The 20,320-nt window shown below is 36.3% G+C and overlaps 1 protein-coding gene across 1 annotated transcript; it reads left to right on the top strand.

Annotated features, from left to right (window-relative positions):
• The first annotated feature begins 245 nt into the window (after positions 1–245).
• Positions 246–18,346, top strand: LOC149786711 (uncharacterized). Its single transcript, XM_089978246.1, has 5 exons — positions 246–353; positions 990–1,035; positions 7,044–7,189; positions 17,270–17,437; positions 18,175–18,346. The coding sequence occupies exons 1-5, from the start codon at positions 323–325 to the stop codon at positions 18,240–18,242; spliced, it is 459 nt and encodes a 152-aa protein (XP_089834372.1). The 5' UTR covers positions 246–322; the 3' UTR covers positions 18,243–18,346.
• The last annotated feature ends 1,974 nt before the right edge of the window (positions 18,347–20,320 follow it).

Genomic DNA, 20,320 nt, shown 5'->3' with positions numbered 1-20,320 from the left:
GTGACAGTGAGCAAGGGTTGAAACAAGTGTTGGCTATAATGGTGTGTCAATAGACAAAGAGCCCGAGAAATCCAGACTGGTTACAGTGTTGTGTCACTGGGGATCAACACAAACTGGATTGGCTGCTGGTGTGTCTCATTTGTCAAGGATATATAAGCTAGGGTTGGTTGTATTTTTGTGTCCATGGACAAAGATCCAGATTCCAGACAAACTCTGCAATGTGTCATTTCCCATCTGCCCGATTCACAGCATACCATACAAGTGTGCTTCATTCGTTATCACATCAGTCGGGTCAGGGAGGTGAGTCAGTGTTATCGCAGTAATGTCAGCTTATTCTTGCTTCAAGTCTGAAGGTAAGTATTAGTGATGCACATTTTTACCTTTGTAATTCACAGGTAAGAACCCTATGTGAAATTTGGGAGTCTTCTCTAAATTCGGCAGGTTTTAAAACGAAATAAGATTCAAGATATGTTTCCATGCTCTGAAATAATCACAATATCGAGGACAAGCAGTGAAAATTATATTTTTCAGAGTTAAAACGATAGTCTCTTCTAAATGTTACATAAAAAGCCTCTGCAGATAATATTCACAAATATTAAATTATCCTGGACAATACTGTGTCTGTACTTAGTGTTTGTAATATAAGGGTTTAAAAATATAGTGTATTGTGTATGTGTATTCTAGTCGCAGATTAAAATACCCTTTTCCCTTTGATTGGTATTTCTTTTTAACCTGACGAAATTAATTTTCTTTGCCAGTCGATACAATTGTCGTAAATCAGAATTAATTTCTTGATCAATTCTTACAAGTATCGTTGTTAATCAGAATTAGTCTTCTTTGTCAGTCGATATAGTATTGTTGTAAATCAACACAATCATAACGTAAAGTTAAATACAAAATAAAGTTCAAAACTTTGGATTGGGGTTGAAATGGTGAAATGGTTTATATTATTATTATTATTGTTATTATTATTATTATTATTATTATAGATATGAAGGCCGGTATGTTCTTCTTGCTTTTCTGCATTTTCACAGGGTAAGAAAATATTTTAGTACTTTTAAATTCTGATAACTGTATACATGCTCACTGAAGTTATACCACAAATGAAAATTTGTACGACTTTAAAATGGAGATTTAAAAAAATGTCTCAAATCTTTTCACAACCGTCCGCCATTACGTTATGTTTTTATTAAGTTCGTATAACAAGGAAAACATCTAACCAGCTAAATTTAATTTGCCGTATTTCTGATAAGCAAACTACGTCATATTTTGATACAAGCTCAACAAAATTAGTTGATTCTTTATTTTCCGTCGAAAGTCCACAATCATATCATGCCAGAATTTGCAATCCATTCTCTTGTCCTAAGTAAGTATTTATTTGTGCACTGTCTCCATACTCGCTGAGTCTGTAGTGATGAGCGATTCCTCTCTGACTGATACCGGAATCTGTAATTCTTTTGGAAACCACTACACGATTGGAGGCGATCGCTGGCCTCGTTGTGATCGCTGGCCTCGGGTACGATATATTATCGCCACTAAAGTACACATTGGTGCCGTTAGTTTGCCTGTTCTCCCTCGCAGCCCTTACAAAGTAGTTCTTCCGGTCCTTGTCGCCTTGACATAAATCAGAGAATAATTATGTAAATGCCCTATGAAGACTGTCTTTCAGGCTATAGTTTTCTTTTAACTGGGGAATAATTAGCTACCACGACACGCCCCTGTCCGTCTTCCCAAACAGTTAAACTCGGCCTATGTTTTAAAAAATTCCAGTTGCATTAGTGAATTCCAAACTTTTTACGATCATGTCATGTACTGTGGCTGTCATCTTATATTGCATCTCAAAGGGGGGTGGGGTCAGGTATACCAGAAACAATAATTGCCCACTCATAAATCTGATACCGAAAGCATGATCCTCGGGAAGACCCGCATTTAGTTTGCAGAGCTCCATTATTGACATTTTGTGATGACAAAATCACCTTATGCATTTAAAAGACTTTGTTCTATTTCGCAATTTATGCGCATGAATGCAATGACCTTGCCCTCTGGGTGGTTCACTTATGGACCACTTGACGCTCAACGTCTTTTAAATATCGTCTACCTATACGATTTTCGAAGTAAGATATTCTATAGTGTTGCTCATGTCTGACAAGCAGCTTGAATAATATCCACGGTTTTTGGGGGTGTAAAAGTGGGAGAGAAAGTGCAAGTGCGAGGTCATCCGAATTACCAACAAGAGACGGATCGTACCAACTATATTTTCTACCCATGGTCAAGAACCGACGATGACATCCAAGGTCAAATAGATGGGAGTCACCATCGATAGCACCTTATAATATCACAGCCAGATAACCCAGTGCTATGTATATCTGATTTAATTTAATTGCTTGTTTCTTAATTTTAAATGTTTTATTTGATTACATGTTTTAGTAATGTAATTTTGTTTACTGGAATTTGTCATTTTCCAGAAATTAGTTTGACCTGACCCTCATACGGTCATCTGTTATTCGCAGTAGCTAGGTTTAATACCGATGTTTTGAGAAATAATCTGAGTTGTGCTTTTTACTTTTGACACTGAAAGGTGATTTTTTTTCTGTTGTGACCAGATGGAGATACATTTTGTTCTTCATATTATTTGAATTCTAAGAGATTAATTCTTTTCCCTAGGAATAATAAGTGCTCATACAGAATTCTTGGACAAAGACATTTATTGAAATTTTATTTGGAATTCAAACACCGGAATATTATTTTCCGTGGTACAACAAAAAATTGTAGACACATCAGTACTACACTGGCTATATCATACTTCATAGCCTTCCATTTTTTATTTTCGTCGGGACTCGAACTCAAATTCGTTAGAAGATTTTATTACTAGGACTAATAATTTATAATTCTTGGATTATTCTCGGATTATTTTTGGATATGATTCTTAAAACCGTAGGTTCTTCTTTCCATTTTTACCTTGTTTTTCTAGGGAAATAAATTATCTGTTAACTTTTACAAAGCTTGTTGTCTTCATTCTTTTCTTGTTACTGTTTATGAAAGCCTACAAAGAAGACTAACAACACCACACTTTTTCTTCTTAGAAACCCGATCACATTCCCCGAACAAGTAAAATCAACGTGTTTCAAATCCTTAGTACGTCCACAGCTGGAGTATGTGTCGACCGTTTGGGATCTATCTACCAAATTAAACATTGCGAAACTTGAAGCAGTAGAGCGAAGGCCGGCATGGTTTACTGTTTATGATTATCAGCGAACCTGCAGTGTTACCACCATGCTCCAACATTTGGGATGGGAAGAGCTTCAAGTCGGACGACAAAAAACAAAAGCTGTTATGATGTACCTGGTTATACACCAGCTTGGTGACATTCCAGCAGCACCATACTTCCACCAGACAGGAACTTACACCAGAGCAGTGCTGTCCAACCTTTTTGACGGCATGGGCCACTGAAAAATGTTTTTCTTGAAGCCGAGGGCCGCAGCAGAAAACTGAAAAGCAAAGACTATATCGCTGCTCGAGCTCTGGCGGGCCATTTAAAATCAGCCCGCTGCAGGCTGCGGGTTGGACAGCACTGCACTAGAGGATACTGATGCAGTTTTCTCGTCACCAGGATCAATATAAACAAGGACTTCTTTTTCCCATCAGGAATCCATACATTACGAAATAGATAATGCCAAATCCATCGATGATTTCAGAGCAGGGATTGGCGCGGGGATCGTTTAGCTCCCAGTCAGAGATGTCTTTAACCTGTTTTTGCTGGGCTTGGACCTTACATCACATGTACATAGTTCACATGATGTGTGAGTATGCTGCAGAGAAACCCAGCACATTAATTGAAGAAGAAGAAATATATTCGGGGATATAAGATATGATGAGTAAGCTCAATAAAAAAAAGTTCAGTAGATTTACAGCAGAGTTGAAAATCATTCCAGAATATAGTTCACAGCCTCATTCAAACTGGAAAATTGTTCCTAAAGGAAATATTTATTCAAACGGAATCAATCCCACTTGAGGTCTCCACACTCTCAATGCAACTCATACTCATTTTGAATATATCGCCGCCGTAAAACTTTCTTGTCCATCTAAACCTTAATTCTCGTCTCTGCTCATTGGTATATGAGAGCTTTGACCAGGTTCTACATGTCTTCTCTTATCATAAACTGGGGTCAATGAAAATGAAAGAAACAAGAATTAGTGTATTATGGCGGCTATGAATGGCTTCATTGTGAAGTCATTGCTATATTGTGACGTCTGCCGCCTGCTACCTTTAACATCGGCATCTATTTGCACCGTTAACGCAGAATTCGAGCCTTCTTCTTTCCTTCATGTTCTCTTAATTGGGTGTGATGCGATTATTAGTCCGTACAGTTTTTTCCGCGGGGTGGCATTTTAACTACCAGATTCACAACGTTGAGGTAGTGGCTTTATCTTAGAAAGGGAGGTAACCCACTGTAATGTGTAGATAACGTTTCCATAGAAAGGCAGATAGAAAGTTTTCATTCAGAAATTTCTTCTCCTGACCACATGTATGAATGATAGACTGGTTTTAAAAATGTGTAACATTCATTTGAGTTTACAATCAGTCTGAACACACACACACACACACACACACACACACACGTGCGCGTATAGTGGAGTCTTGAATTCACAAAGAAAATAAGTCTCGAGTCTGGAAATTGTATTGAATTGCGGGGTTAAATAAAGAGCTCCCGGAAAGCCCACGTGTAATGTTTATAACTGCCTTCATGGACAAGCAATAACAACTTTTTAAGTGCAGATGCACTGGACCAACTTTTTCTTTAAAACGCCCTCGCTTTTTCTATTTCAATCTCAGGATGTGTCTAGTGCCAGTAAACCGTTGGGGAATTGTCCGGGTTCTGTTGCTGTTCTTTATGTTCTTAGTTCACTTGTAAAGCCGTACGGACAGGTGGGTTTATACTATATCCAGGTGCACCATTTGCTCCATCTGGCTTCCATTAACATTTGCCTTTGTCAACTTCCTCTCAAAACCTATCAGACCAATTTCAACGAAAAGTGGCACATAATCAACCACACTTAATGGACCTTAAGGTTTGTACAAATGGTGCCGATCTGCCACCAAATATAATTGTCGTTACTAAAATTAGAAAAACCTTGCTACAAACGCTTCTCCAGACGCGCTGAAGAGAATTTGATCAAATTATATAGAACGCATTTTCGCATGAAGACACATTAATATTTTGTTTTTGCTGATGATACAAAGGATTAAGGGCGCAGTTACCAAAAGTAGAATACCTTCATGGCGTATGTCAAAAATTGCTATTTAAACTTCTTCTGAAAGTCTTTCTAATTAATATTAATTATGCTGAACATTCTTCAAATAGGGCTACTCTTCAAACAACAAGAAAGAGCATTCAATCAACATTTACTCCGAAAAAGCTGAACAAAATTTGACCAAAGTTCACTGAACCATACTTGCTTAAAGACCTTTCGAATTTGTACAAATGGTTCCAATCAGCCATCAAATATGGCCACTGTAATTTAAAATAGAACAATCTTCAAGCTCTCCTTCTTCAAACCAACTTAAAAGAATTTTACCAAATTTGATAGCAAGATATAATTTCATTTCAGGGTTGTACAAATGGCGTTGTTCTCTTATTAAAAATGGCTGTTTCTTTTAAAATAGAAAAACATTGAATAAATTCTTCTAACTAACCATTTTACAGAATTTAACCAAGTTTGATAGAAAGTGTGCCAGTTTGAACAAATTCAGATTTGTAAGAAAGATGTTGTTCTGCTGTTAAGTATAGTTGCCGTTACTACATGTAGAAAATTGTCTTTAAAAATTATATTTAGAAAAGAAATTATGAATAAAATGTGACCAACTTTAACACAAAGAATCGATACATAATGACATTTAAAAACTGGACAAATCGTGCTGGTCTGCCATCAAATATAACCGAAGGTACAAAAAGTTGGGACCGCTCCGGTGGCCTAGTGGTTAGAGCGTCCGCCTCGGAAGCGATAGGTCGTGGGTTCGAACCCTGACCGAGTCTTACCAATGACTTACAAAAATGGTACTAACAGCTGCCTCGCTAGGCGCTCAGCATTAAGAGGTTAGTGTTAGGACTGGTCGACTTGGTGTCAGGATAATGTGACAGGGTGAAACATCATGCTACATGTCTGCGGCATGTCCCAGTGCTAGACATAAATAAACTGCCACATTGCAGACATCGTTGCGATATGAAAAAATTGTTAAAGCAAGGTTAATCTCATAATCACACACACACACACACACACACACACCAAAAAGAAAAAGCATGGGAAACCTTAACACCTGTATTTTAACAGATCTGGGGAAATTTTGAACGAAAGTCTGCTACTGACTCATATTTCTTGGCCAACTGCTCTTGCATTTGGCAGTTGGGCAGATACCAGTCAGGCGAGCGATATCAGACCCACCTGGGATGTCGTGTGCAATGTCAAAATGTACATTGACATATATGTTCCAAAGTGAAACAAACGCAGGTTTATTTTTGGCGCTTCGTGCATTTCTCTTTTTTTTGTGTGGCTGAAATCTTTAACATCTGTTAATTCCCTATTTATCTAGTTTCATGCGCGTGATGTATCCCTGGTACATTGTCCGGGTCAGTGTCGGGAGCGGCAACACATTACTAAATTTGTGTAAAGTTGGTAAGTAATTTGCTTCATTTAGCTAGGTTACTACGGTGTAAGCTAGGTCGGTATGTGGCAAATTACCTACAGAAGCAAGAGAATGAGGGGATCAATGAGTACATCAAAGTTCTTTGTAAGCTAGATTAGTTTATTTGGTACCTTAGTGCTGTTGGTATGTATGTGAAATACCTACTTCCCTGAATTAAATCGTTTCATTGCTGAGGTGTTTTCTTTCTCGAATGCTCCTTTCCTTGGCATACCAGATTGGAATCTAATTCAATAAACACTTTTAATATATATATATATATATATATATATATATATATATATATATATATATATATATATATATATATATATATATATATATATATATATATATATTACAGAATCCATTCCCATCCAGGACGGCCAGCAATTCCCCACGACTCCAATGCACACAGCTTGTTTCAAGCCGTCGAAGGCAATAACACTGCAGCTGGATATATAACAGAGGATAGGGTCCACGTAATTTTCTTCCAATTTGATTTGAACGGTAAAGACGTTTCTGTAGCAATATATATATATATATATATATATATATATATATATATATATATATATATATATATATATATATATATATATATAATACAAATCATATGGCGAATAACAATCCTTTCAAGTGCACTGGATCCAGCAAGGGATCACGTGTGTTAGGGATTTATTAAGATAAATGCAATAAACTGACAACGAACAGTGCGAAATTAGTATCTAGTTAGCCTGAGCGCTATCGACTCTTTTAATGAGTCTTTTTCAAAGGCAAATACAAAACATAGACAAGACAAACAAATAAAACAGAAAAACTGTTATATTTACGAAACATTACATGGCTATAGGAATTCAACCTTTTATCTCTGTTATGTGACAACTAGTTTATTTCAGCTTGTTGCTGAAACTGGTAGATACTAGTTTGACACTGTTCGTCGCCAGTTTATTGCATAATTATATATATATATATATATATATATATATATATATATATATATATATATATATATATATATACGCAGTCGGGGGGGGGGGGCGGTTGAAGCCACTTGAAAGAGCTTTTATGATTACAGTTAGTCCCTTAGGCCAAAATATTAAAGGCCTGGCGTATCTACTTAAACATTGATATGTTTACATATCTACAGGTGATAAAGAGTAATGTATATAGGTTTTAAGTTTTCTGAGTAATGTATAAAAATGTGCTGCTATTGATCCTGCTGGAATTAGGGCTGCACATCCCTGTCTAAAAGAATATGGATATTGTGGAGCTCCACCTTCTTGTTTTTAATGTCATGTATCGAATTAAAATCTTTGAATGCTTTCCAAGATTTGTTTAAAAACTAATATCTTATTTAATAATAAAAAAGTGATACATCCATCATATAGATAATACATTTTATTGAAAACTCAGTAAATTAAAGTATTACCAGATATATTTCAAATACCCGTTCATATCCTTACGTAACACGCGACCAACTGAGAAAAGCTTAGACTTATTTTACTTTCTTATAATATGCCGGCAGATCATTAAATTTCTAAACTCAGGTACATGGTCTGAACCCTTATCTTCCGGAATAGCATGTGAAATCTTATTTCAGCAGAATAATATACTTACTTTTGAAACGTTGCATTTGATTGGTTGAGAGAGGAAAACCAATCTGAGACTGATCTTCAAGAGTTTTTATTAGTTGTAAGCCAAATTTGGATATATGCTGTTCGTAGCTAGTTGAGCATTACACACAAGTAATTACGGTTAAAGAATCAATACAAAGTGCAAATTTAAACGTCATCAAAAGGATTAAAACAATGCTGATCTACCCGTGTTGAACATGGCTGAGGACACAATATATGTGAACTGCGGTTTGAACTCCAGGACAAGTTCTAGAGGTAAGCACGTTGAGATGAAGTGATCCTCTATGATGATAAGGTTGATATATTTTCCATTGATTGTACTTGTTTCAATATTTGATAAGGCGCATACCAAATTTTAGATAATAACAATAACGATATTCATTATCATTATATATTTCTCTACAGTTTCCAATTTTAAAGAAATAAAGCTGGTAGATGAAAAAGAGGTGGGGTGGGTAAGAATGAAAATAAATATACTATTAAACACTCTCAGATAAACCTTTCTTTCTCCACCGAATAAGCATAAAGGAAAGAAAACGATCAGCGGCATTCCATCCATTAGCCATTTTGCCGAAAACTTTTGAAAACTAGCATTTATATATCCATGTTGGTTTCAAACTTAGTTTCTGTACTATGTTTATAGTACTGGCCTCAAATGATAATTCAATATTACAAGCGGTCTTAATTTGTGACGCATTTGTCAGTGAACTGTATTGCATCGGTGACTTTCACATCCTTGTCCAAAAAGGTCATAGGTAATATCTGAGTCCACACTCTAGCGTCCACATTTATTCAAGCCAATTTTATACAAGCTTCGTTCTGAGGTGCGTTTCTTTACCTGTAGTATTTATACTGCATTTTGCTGTAATTATGTCTCGTCACCAACATAAAAAATATCTTAATGGGGTTTGAACACTTTTGGAATGAGGTGTTCTCAAATTTGTCTTTGATTAGATTCGTATTTACTGCCAAGCTTCAAGTTCGCTAAAGGCTGAAGAGTTTGATGATAAGCAAGGTTGTGACCTTATATGCTGGTGCCTTTAAAATTAACTGCAAGAGAATGTAAATGGCGTATTGCCAACAAAGATCAATTGTACGTTCCGTGAGTGAATGAAACTCTAAGTGTAAAAATGTTGTTATCAAAGTTCAAGACTTGATATCAGTTACTGAATAAAAGATTTTGTTAGCAATAGAATACGCCAAAGGTCTAAAAGCAGCTAGTGTAAGTTCACCTGAAAATCTAGTCATACAATGATGTTGTTGTTTCCCGTATTTACAAGGACCTCGAATTATTAAGCGCTGTCAACTAACAGTTCTACAATGTTCCAATAGCACTGATAATTTTTATTTAATCAAACTTGGGACCACTTCCTGAGAATCTAATTGCACGCTTGCATTGCTCTTTGTCATTCTTATAACTGGTATGATTTATCAGTACGCAATTCTAAACCTAGATTGAAAGTTAAAGCCACGTATTACAAAACATGACCCAAGCACATACTAAATACTTTTTATCCTATCTAAAATTACTAAACACTTGTACTTGAGAAGAGTTCCTTACAATTAATGAATCTAATAGGGACTGTTTTACGAAACTAACTGCTGCTACCACAGGTCAGTATGAATGACTCTCGTAGCTAATAATTTGCTAATTAGACGGTTTGAGAAAATCTTCCTAACACCAGTGTTAGATAATCAAGCAATAATAACTCAAATTTAATAAATCTACAACCCGAGACCTGAGTACAAATAATACACATCCTATGTTTGTTACAACAAAATTAAAAATAGAAATTCCTGTTATGGTTTTCATGTTGTTTTCTTAGTTAACATCACAAAATGATGCTTCAAATGATATTCACTGGATATGTGGATGATAAGGTATAGAATGCCAATTTCATTGATCTACCATTTACGAACTAGTCCGGGGTTTTTCGCAAAATTTCAACTGTTTTAGAATGTAGGGCTGCTTGTGCAGTACGCTAAAGCATGCTTCATGCACAGCATTATTCCGTAGATCCCTTGAGTGTTTTTTCCTTTAACTATTATCAAGGGTCTCGCCTTTGCCTCCGCAGAGGCTTCCATTGCGTTTAGACAAGGCACACATTATAATTTTGATAATAAAATAAACTTTTATGAATCAATCTATTAGATGTGCCTCAGTCATGTTATGCATGCATGACACTTCCTATGTTTTGGCCTCAAAGTGTGAAAGTGTTTGGATTCTAACTACTCTTTAATAGTACTCTCATTTATACGTTTTGCTATTTCGCGTTATGCCATGGGATTCAACGAATGAGTGTCTTATTTTGTTCTCGCTTACACATAATTCATATAGCAAAAGGGAATAGATGATCTTAATTATGGTATCATTTATTTTCCACAATTATGGCATCATATCAGTCAAGCTCCATAAACAGAGCAGTCCATGTGGCAAAACAAAAAAATAATCCTCGTGACTGGACCATTCAACGATTGGGGACAACGTAAACATACGCTGTACTTTTATTGTACACTGTCACTCAATACCGGATTACCCATTTAACACACTAAGCACGTGCTTATGGCACCAGCCCAACAATGACACCAGAAAAATTCTAATTAATTGTTGATGATAAAATTAAATGGATTATGCATGACAATTTAGACCTGCATGCACGAGTATTTTGATTTGGAATGATGGCATTAGTGGTATTTCCCCACCTTTATAGCTTTTCAAATTGTTTTTTGGAGTTTCACATTTTGTAGGAAGGAGTGGGGGGACACCATGATATTTTCAGTGCTTAGGGCCATGGAAGGCATTAATCTGGCACTGCGGACACTAGAGAAGCTAACATAGCTGGGCGCAGTGCAGGCTGTCTGAATCCTCTCCCTGACGCTGTATCAAGTTATAGAAATTCCTCGAGGTGTGATGCTGTAACAATTTATATAAATTCCTTGAGGTGTCACCGAAGTGAGGTAGACACGCTTGCAAAAGTTCACTTACTTCAGTGGGCTCGAAGCACGGCTTGCACCTTCATGGTAATCATGAGATCAGTCCATTGATATAGGTTGCTTACAGTTCTGGATTCAGTTCACTTCAGAAAGTCATGTTCATGAATTTGTACAGCAGATAACTTTCGGCACTTCCCAGCTGCCACCGTTCACTGGGAAAGCACAATGATCTACCATGGAACTATGTATGTTTGTTATTAGGTTCAAATGCATAGAATCACCGTTGGCTATGAGAAAGTAATTTTACCTAAATTAACTACTGCACTTCAATCATTAAAAAAAAAACATCAGTACAAATACACGCCCGAATATCACTTCGACATTCTGACTATAAATAGGATATGTATAAGACGCTGATGTACTGGGTGGGTCCTTTCACAGACAAGATTTTACAACCTGTAAATTCTGATACTCCTTCTTGAGAAGTAAAGTCTCGGCGATGGCACGTACAAAGCAAACCGCAAGAAAGTCCATCGGATTATAGAAGAGTTCTTTGTAAGTGCATACTCATAGTTTGGGAACCTTTTCTAGTTTCCTTTTTTGTGTTTCTTTTTCTCCTTTTCTTCTTTATTCTTCTTCTTTTCCTCTTGTACTTGGATTTTTGCACGTTTTTCTTTTGTTTTCCTTTTTGTATAACTGTTTTTTTTTGTTGGTAGTATTCATTCTTACAACGCGTGAGAATTAGTCTTTCTCTGTAGGCAACTTTGTAAGGTTTTTGAAGTTTTTCATTTTCATACCCCAACAAATAGATTAGTAGTGTTAAACCTACTCACTCCAATTCTTTTTCAAATTATATTGAGCTCTACTCTTACCTGCAACTACAACTACAAACATGGCCCAAATGGATATATAGACTAGACTGAAATATTATTTTGATACTAGACTCGAGGGAAATGAGGGGCAACACAAAATTGTGGCTTATCGCCCGGAAGGGTGTCAGACTATTGACTTTGGCAAGGTGGAACATCATCCAAGTCAGGCAGAGATTCTAACAGCCCTAAAGGTACAAGGTATAACTATAAATGAGACTGAAGGGCTGCAAAGTGGGGGTGGGGTGGAATAGGCAAATTTATAATGTCTCCCAAAAATCAGGGAACTCCCCTCCTAAAATACCCAACAATAGAAATAAAAGGGATGCAAGCCAAACTCTACAAAACTGAACCAATCATAACAGAGGTAGGGCCAAACATGATAGAAGTGTTCTTCTCGGGCCTCCCTCTTGAAATAAACACCAGTGAAATAGCAGAAAAATCCAAAACAAATTCAAAGTCATGGTAGCATCAGGCAAAATGGCAACCGTGTACGGGTATAAGGAAATTAAGTCAGGTGGGAAGGATTCTATCTGTACTGTTGTTGTAGGGCTTAACGCCATTTTTCAGCACGCGATTGGCTATACATGGCGGCCAGTATTAATGGTGGAGGAAGAACCCGGGAAAACCCCGGAAAGAACCACCGACCCACGAGAAGCTACTGGCAGGCTTTCTCACATACCCACATTAGCCGAATCCGAGACTCGAACCCACGCAGACAGAGGTGAGATGGCAGTGATCCGTAACGGAGAGCGCTTTAGACCACTCGGCCACTCGGGGCCCCTCTATCTGTACTAAAATACGTGGCAAGTAGGATACCAGCCTACTTATATGTAATTGGCTTTTTGATAAAGAGCTGGTACAGAGGCTGCGAAAAGGAGCGAATATGTTCCAGATGCAAGCAGGTTGGGCATGCACTGAGGGAATGCAAAGTGCTCTTGGCAAATAATGACACAAAGGGAGCGACCTATGCAGAAAAGGCAGCCATGCATCACATGAACCTCGAACAAGAGGACAATGAAAGGATGCAAAGGGACATTGTAAAAGTGCTGTCACAAATAAGAACTCAAGCTGAAATATCTGCTATACTAGAAGAACCCATGAGAGGACGAACTGTGCAACATCCCCAAAGTGTGGATGTCAATAAGGGGGCTACACAAATATTGCAACAGAGGGAGAATGTCGACGAATCACATGACTCCCAAGAAATGCAAAAATGGGTAAATTATCTAACTCCACTCAAATCATGAAGGGGTGACACATACACTGAGATGACTATACCAATACGGAATAGATTTCAGATATTAACGGAAAAAGCGAGTAGTACGGAAGGGGACATACAGGAGGAGACGGGTTTGAAAGATCTGATAGGTCTGAAACTCTTGACCTCAACCCCAATAGCACCAGTGAGGAAAAGGAAACATGGGAAATCCCTATCGGAGTCGGCGTCGCCCGTAAGTGATACCACGCCGATAGAGGAGGAAATAGTGACAGTAGGGAGTAAAAAGAAACAAATAAGAATGGTAAGGGAAGAAGACAAAGACAAAGACCTCACAGAACAGAGAATGAGACAGAAGATAGGGAGGAAAATACGACAGGAATGACGGACAAGGAAATGGCTAACGAAAGTGACCAAGAGTTGGAAAATGACAACGGAAGGGAAACGGAAGCAGGAAATGAAATAGAATCAGAGAATGAAACGGAAATTATAAACACTGGATGCAGTCTTGAAATGACGGAAACAGAGACAGAAAACACGCTAACTATTTAAAATAAGACCGATGGGGGTCTGGTGCCCCCAGAAACTCGGATTTAAAATTAACTTAAATTTTAAATATGTAACTAGATCCAAAATAACACTGCAGTTTAATAAATTCTTCAAAAGTAACAGTATCTCAGCCATTAAATATTTAAGATGGGAATGAATGCGGCCACCTGAGGAAAACAGAAATGGAGGGAAAAAACTTTAGATTAACGTCAATCAACACAAATTGGTTAGATAGGGACAAAATAAATAAGTTACTAGTCTTAAATGATTATTATGTTACACTAATCCAAGAAGCACATAACTTCTTAAATGAATTTAAGGAAATAATAGAAGAAAAGCTAGGTGCAGTAGTACTTCTCAATAATTGCAGAAACGATGATGGGGGTGGGGGATAGCAACTATAATTAAAAATAGGAGGGGTTTGGGGTTTTAGTTGGGAAAGGGTGGAAGAGGGTGAAAATTTCAAGGGAAGAATAATACATATAAAGTTGGTAAAAATCCATATTATCAACACATACCTTCCAGCAACAAGATATAAAAAAACATGAATTTATTCAAAACTTAAATAAATATTAAAATGATCATACAATGGAACCAGGCATAATAGGGGCGAATTTAATTGGGTGGGGGACGATATAGACATAATTAGGGGTTTAACAACCAATGATGTTAGCGCTAAACGCACAATGGAAGAACTTTTTCAAAAACATAAATTAACGGATGTATCTAGAAAAATGAACTTACTTAGGACTAAATATACATATGAATACAAAAATGGGAAAGCCAGCAGACTAGACAAATTCTACGTAACATGCTTTGTGGAAAACGTATACAAAAACGCAGACATACACGAATTTAGAATTTCAGATCACAAACTGATAAGTTTGGAATTTACTCTGTTAAATGAAAAGAAATGGGGGAAGGGAGTATGGAAGTTAAATGATAAAATCCTAGAAACAGAGGACTTCAAACAAGAAATAAAAACTGATATAGAGGATTTTAAAAATATAGGAAATAAGGATATTATCATGGAATGGGACACCCTGAAAAATAAATTTTAAAAATAGCCTTATATCACTCCAGCAAAAGGAAATAATTGCAGGAAATGGAAAAATATGAGATTAAATCTCGTCTAAAAAACCCAGAAAAAAATCACTACAGATTCAACTGAATACAATTATTGACGAGGGAAAAAAAGAAAGTGAAATAAGAGCTGGAAAGTACAATACAATATATAAAAAAGCCGAAGGGCTATATAAAAGGGAAGAGTTGAGTTGGGGGGGGGGGGAAGCGAGAAAAAATAAAAGAAAACGGCAGGGAACTAACAGAAAAAGATGAAATACCGGAAAAAATTAAAGAGTTTTATACAAATCTAAACACATCCCCAAATATAGATCCTTTTATTATAAATGAATATCTAAAAGAAATTACATGTGATAAGATATTATCAGAACATAGAGACCTATGTGATGACTTCAAATCGACAAATGAAATAAAAAATACAATAAATCAACTAGCGAAAGGGAAATCCCCAGGGAGATATGGACTCACAGCGGAATTCTACAAACAATTCCAAAGTGAGTTAGCGCCGATTCTAGAAAACTTACACAATAATATCCTTTTAAAAAACGACAGATGACAGAAACAATGAGAGAAGGTTTAATCACGGTTATATATAAAGGGAAAGGGAGAGGGAAAATCTATAAAACTGGAGGCCCATCTCCCTCTTAAACATTGACTAATAGATTCTAAGTAGGGTATTAGCTAATAGAGTTAAAAGATGTATAAATGAGATAATAAACATAAACCAATCATGGTGGGGGGGGGGAAGGGACGGAATGTTCAAAATATTTTAAATATAAGAACTGTCATTGATTATCTAAATGAAACAGGCCAGAAAGGTGCCATGGTACTTTAAGACCAAGAGAAAGCTTTCGACAGATTGGACCACAACTATATCCAGAAGGTACTGGAGAAATTCGGTTTTGGAATCAACTTCCAAAATTGGACCAAAATCCTGTACACAAAAATAACAGCTAGAGTACAGGTAAATGGAGCTGTCACAGATAAATTTGACATTCAAAAGATCAGCGAGGCAAGGCTGCCCACTATCAATGTTATTATACGTAATAGGAATTGAAATGCTAAGTATCAAAATACGGAATAATAAAGATATTGAAGGTATAAGAATTCCAAACCTGACAGAGGATTTTAAAAAGCTCCAACATGCGAATGATTGCACCAACTTTATTAAAGACCCAAATACCTCTAAACACTTGGAAAAGGAACATGAATTCTTTGGAAATGCTTCAGGGTCTCAAAAAATCATGAAAAAACTGAAATATTAAAAATAGGAAAATGAAGGGGGAATCACCCGGACCTCAACCTCATTTGATTAAAGAAAATGTCAAAGCCCAAAGAATAATTGTTGGGAAAAACGAAGAAAGAGAAAACTGCAAAAATATAACTAAAAAAATTAAAGATAATATTGAAATCTGGGCACTGACGTCATTGTGCATAATGGTGCATGCACAAGTAGCAAAAACATAAATGTATTCATGGATGAATTATATAGTAAATTCTATCGATATAGGAAACAAAATTATAGACAGAATAGATAAGGAAATAATAAATTATATATGGAATTTTAAGACGCGTGACGTTAAAAAATCAACCCTATATAGGGCCAAAACAAGAGGGGGCTTGGCCCTACCAAGCCCAATTCTAATAAAATATGCAAACATCATAAATAGATTCAAAAGATTAACAGCACGACCAAATAGTCCCTGCCCCCTCCAAAGATTATGTGTAAGATGCTGATGTACTGGGTCCTTTCACAGACAAGATTTTACAACCTGTATGCACAATGGTCCTCAGTGGCTTCCTTCCTTCGTTGGGGTGATTTCACAATGCGTGATAAGTCATATTCTTACAACACACACGGTGTGAAAGATAGGTTAATTTAAATTAATTACAAAAGAATGAGTCACTGTCTAAAAAGTCTGATATGTCACAATAGAAATATATTGAAGGTCATTTTTCGTGAAAGAAACCTGCCTTATAAAAAATACATATGTAAGAACAGGGAAATATAGAAAGTAGTTTATTCACATTCCCTGTGTGGCTTTCCATGACATTGCTAAGAAAATAATGAAATCAAATAATGTTCTCATTCCACTGCAACAATAGGAGGTCAGCGGGGTTGAGCGAGATTAGACAGGATTACGGAAAATTTCAAGTTGCGCGGCGGAAACGTCTACAGGGTAAGTGAATAATGCACCCAGCCACTTGAGCCTTTGTGCGGTGGGGGACATTAGCCATAATTAGCCAAATAAAGTATTGCCAATATGCCTAGGGGGTCTTAAAATTTTATCTTTTATAGGGGATGGCCATGTAAGTGAATATGAATTTCTTCAACAATGGAACGCCTTTCACCTTGGGAGGGAGGATCACGCATCGTTTCTTTTCCAACAAGTGGACACTGATCGTGACGGACAACTCAGCCAAAACCCAGATATTAGCCGGATATACTCCTTCTTCGACAGAGATGGTATGGTTTGAAAAGATTTTATTCTTAAATGACAATATAGACACAAACGAAATAGGCAACATATTTTCCAACCCGGGACAGTCCTGGCCGGCTTTATGTACTGCACAATTTACAAAATAATACGGAAAATAATTATCGGCATATGTGTGCGCATGTGATGGCGAGGGGAATGTGTGTGTGTTGGGGGGGGGGGATACTTCATTTGTACCATGATATCAGATTTATGTTGACCTTGTTACAATTGCAAACACCTTTCTGTGGTTTCCTTCCTAAGGGAAAAATAAATTGAACGTCAAAAGGTAAATGCTGTGTGATTATATATTTAATTCTTCCCAAAATTCCAAAATCGAAACATGATTATTTCAAAAGTCTTAAAACTGACATCACATAAATTACACATGCGCCTACATCCATATCGATTCGATTCATGCACCTCATTGCAAAGCCTTGTTGATAAGAAATATTTAAGGAACAAAAGTCTAAAGACTATGTATATATATATATATATATATATATATATATATATATATATATATATATATATATATATATATATATATATACATAGATAGATAGATAGATTACACACCGTATTTTACTATAAATTATTATATATGCCTTCACTTATACAGACTCCCATTTGGACATATTCAGGATGCAAACTATTTGCATCCGCGTTTATTCAGTAAAACAAGATCTTCGAGGTACAATAATGAGTACTTTTCCTCCTTTTTTAGGAGATCACCGGGTCAGCGAGGATGAATTTCTAATGACTTGGTACAGTATTTCTGGCGGCGACCAGTAATCTACGCCAAAACTTTGTAGTGCGCATGCGCTCTTATTCGGTCCGTGTCAACCTATTTCGTGTGATTTTTGCACAAAAGGCAAATGAATTCTTTCTTTTTCTTCTATACAGTGTTGTCGATTATTTCCACATGTATATTAACTATACATTTCATTATTCTGTGTTGTACAATATATTCAAGATATTTATTGGGTACTAATTTCCGTAAATTTCATGACTGTTACAAGCTGCAAATTTGAGGACAACGAAAACGTCCATGCCGTGAGTACCATTTTCTTTTGGCAGTACGCACCCCGATAATCATAAATACCGAAACTGTCGAACCTTGATAAACGACGCCTTAAAAAATACATAAATTCAAATTATACGCCAGTTGGCTTATACATTAAATATGTTTACAGCTAGGCCTAACGAAACCTTACACAAAGTTCACTACTTAAGTACGACATTTAACTAGAAGTGCACTGCATTTTATGCATGAAGTAAACAAGGCAAGCCACTTATGTCAATAAGACTGTGTATTATTGATAATTTCGAACTGACAACATCACTGGCATTCAACCAATCAAACATCATTATCTGACCCATTCAAGTAGGTAACTGACTCTGTTTTTATCCTTCACACCTTTGTCTTTCATAGCGAAGAAAACCTTTCAGGCATGCTGTTTTTGTTTTAAAGCTAAATATGTATAGCCTACATCATGTTGAAATGTTTTCCCAAGATTTTCCCAGATTTATTCTGAGAAATTCTATGATGACAAAATTAGACCCTTGTATGGCAAGATAAAAGACAAGACCTGAGTAAACCAAATGTTTTCACTTATCGGATACCAGCGTGAAGTCTATTGTAGTCTTTAAGTAACAATTATCAACAGAGAAGAAAGAAGTGTACTAAAGTCAATAAGGCAGACCCTTTCAGTAACCTAGTTTTCTCCCGCTCGTGTTAAGAATTATTACATCCGGTAGGTAATTAAACCGGTGGACACGAAGACAACTGCTGTCGTCACTAACGACTCCGTCCTTGCCAAGTATTTTGTATTTAGTATGTTAATCATGACGAATGAGTGATTTCTAACCCCTATCACAGTATAAAATTGCTATGGGGGAAAGGACTGGGTAAATACATATGACTCTATTTCTCCATCTCTCTCTCTCAAAACCCGGAGAACTATCACAACACTTAATTTTACACAACTATTATACCTTACACCTTTTTTCTTTATTGTACGTAAATAAACAAAGTAGATACAAATGTAATGCAAATTAACATATATAAAATGGTAATTCCTAACACAAACACAACATGCATGATTAAGCAATATAACATACATAACACACACAATACTTTAGATTGATCCTTGGTCAAGATCACTAAATTTTAGGTACCATGATATAGAAACCAGCCACATGACCTAGTGTTTGAGGAATGAAGTATACGTCATAAAGAAATATACCAGAAAAGAAAACAAAAGGACGAGCTCCAGGGACCTTGTGAGTACGACCCACCATAAAATAATGAAATGCAAATAGCAAAGAGCAACTCATGAACAAGAATAATAAATACTTTTTTTTCTTCCAAATTCTTTTTGATCTGTTGCAGAAAAACAAACACCTACACTATGGGGGATACATAACGAATTAAAGCCTTTAAAATTTTCGGATGGCTGGGATTGCGGGGTGGGGTGGGATTACTTCAAAGGCCGATAGTTTAACATTTAAAAAAATCATTTAAAAAATCAAAAGAAGTTTTTAATCATTAGATGCATAATATCTGTTTGAATTGCCTAGCAGAAAATATAATTAATTTTAAAAACTGGCGATACTAATTGTGGGAAACGTTCCCTTTTGACAAAATATGCAATCGTCGTATGCAAATGGAAACTATCACATTAAAAAATCTTCATTTTCGAGTTTTTTGATAGTATAAAGCTTTAACGCAATGGAAACAAAGAACGCAATGGAAAATATTTTATTTGTAAATGATATGTTCAATCAAAGAAAGCTAACAGAAGGACTTCATCATCAGATGTATATTCTAAGCGTTTTGCATAATATAGAACATAATCATGAACGAATGT

Source organism: Sinohyriopsis cumingii, chromosome 12, assembly GCF_028554795.1.
Source record: "Sinohyriopsis cumingii isolate HCF-2022 chromosome 12, ASM2855479v2, whole genome shotgun sequence".
Classification (NCBI taxonomy): Eukaryota; Metazoa; Mollusca; class Bivalvia; order Unionida; family Unionidae; genus Sinohyriopsis; species Sinohyriopsis cumingii.
This window is presented reverse-complemented; position numbering and strand designations above follow the sequence as displayed.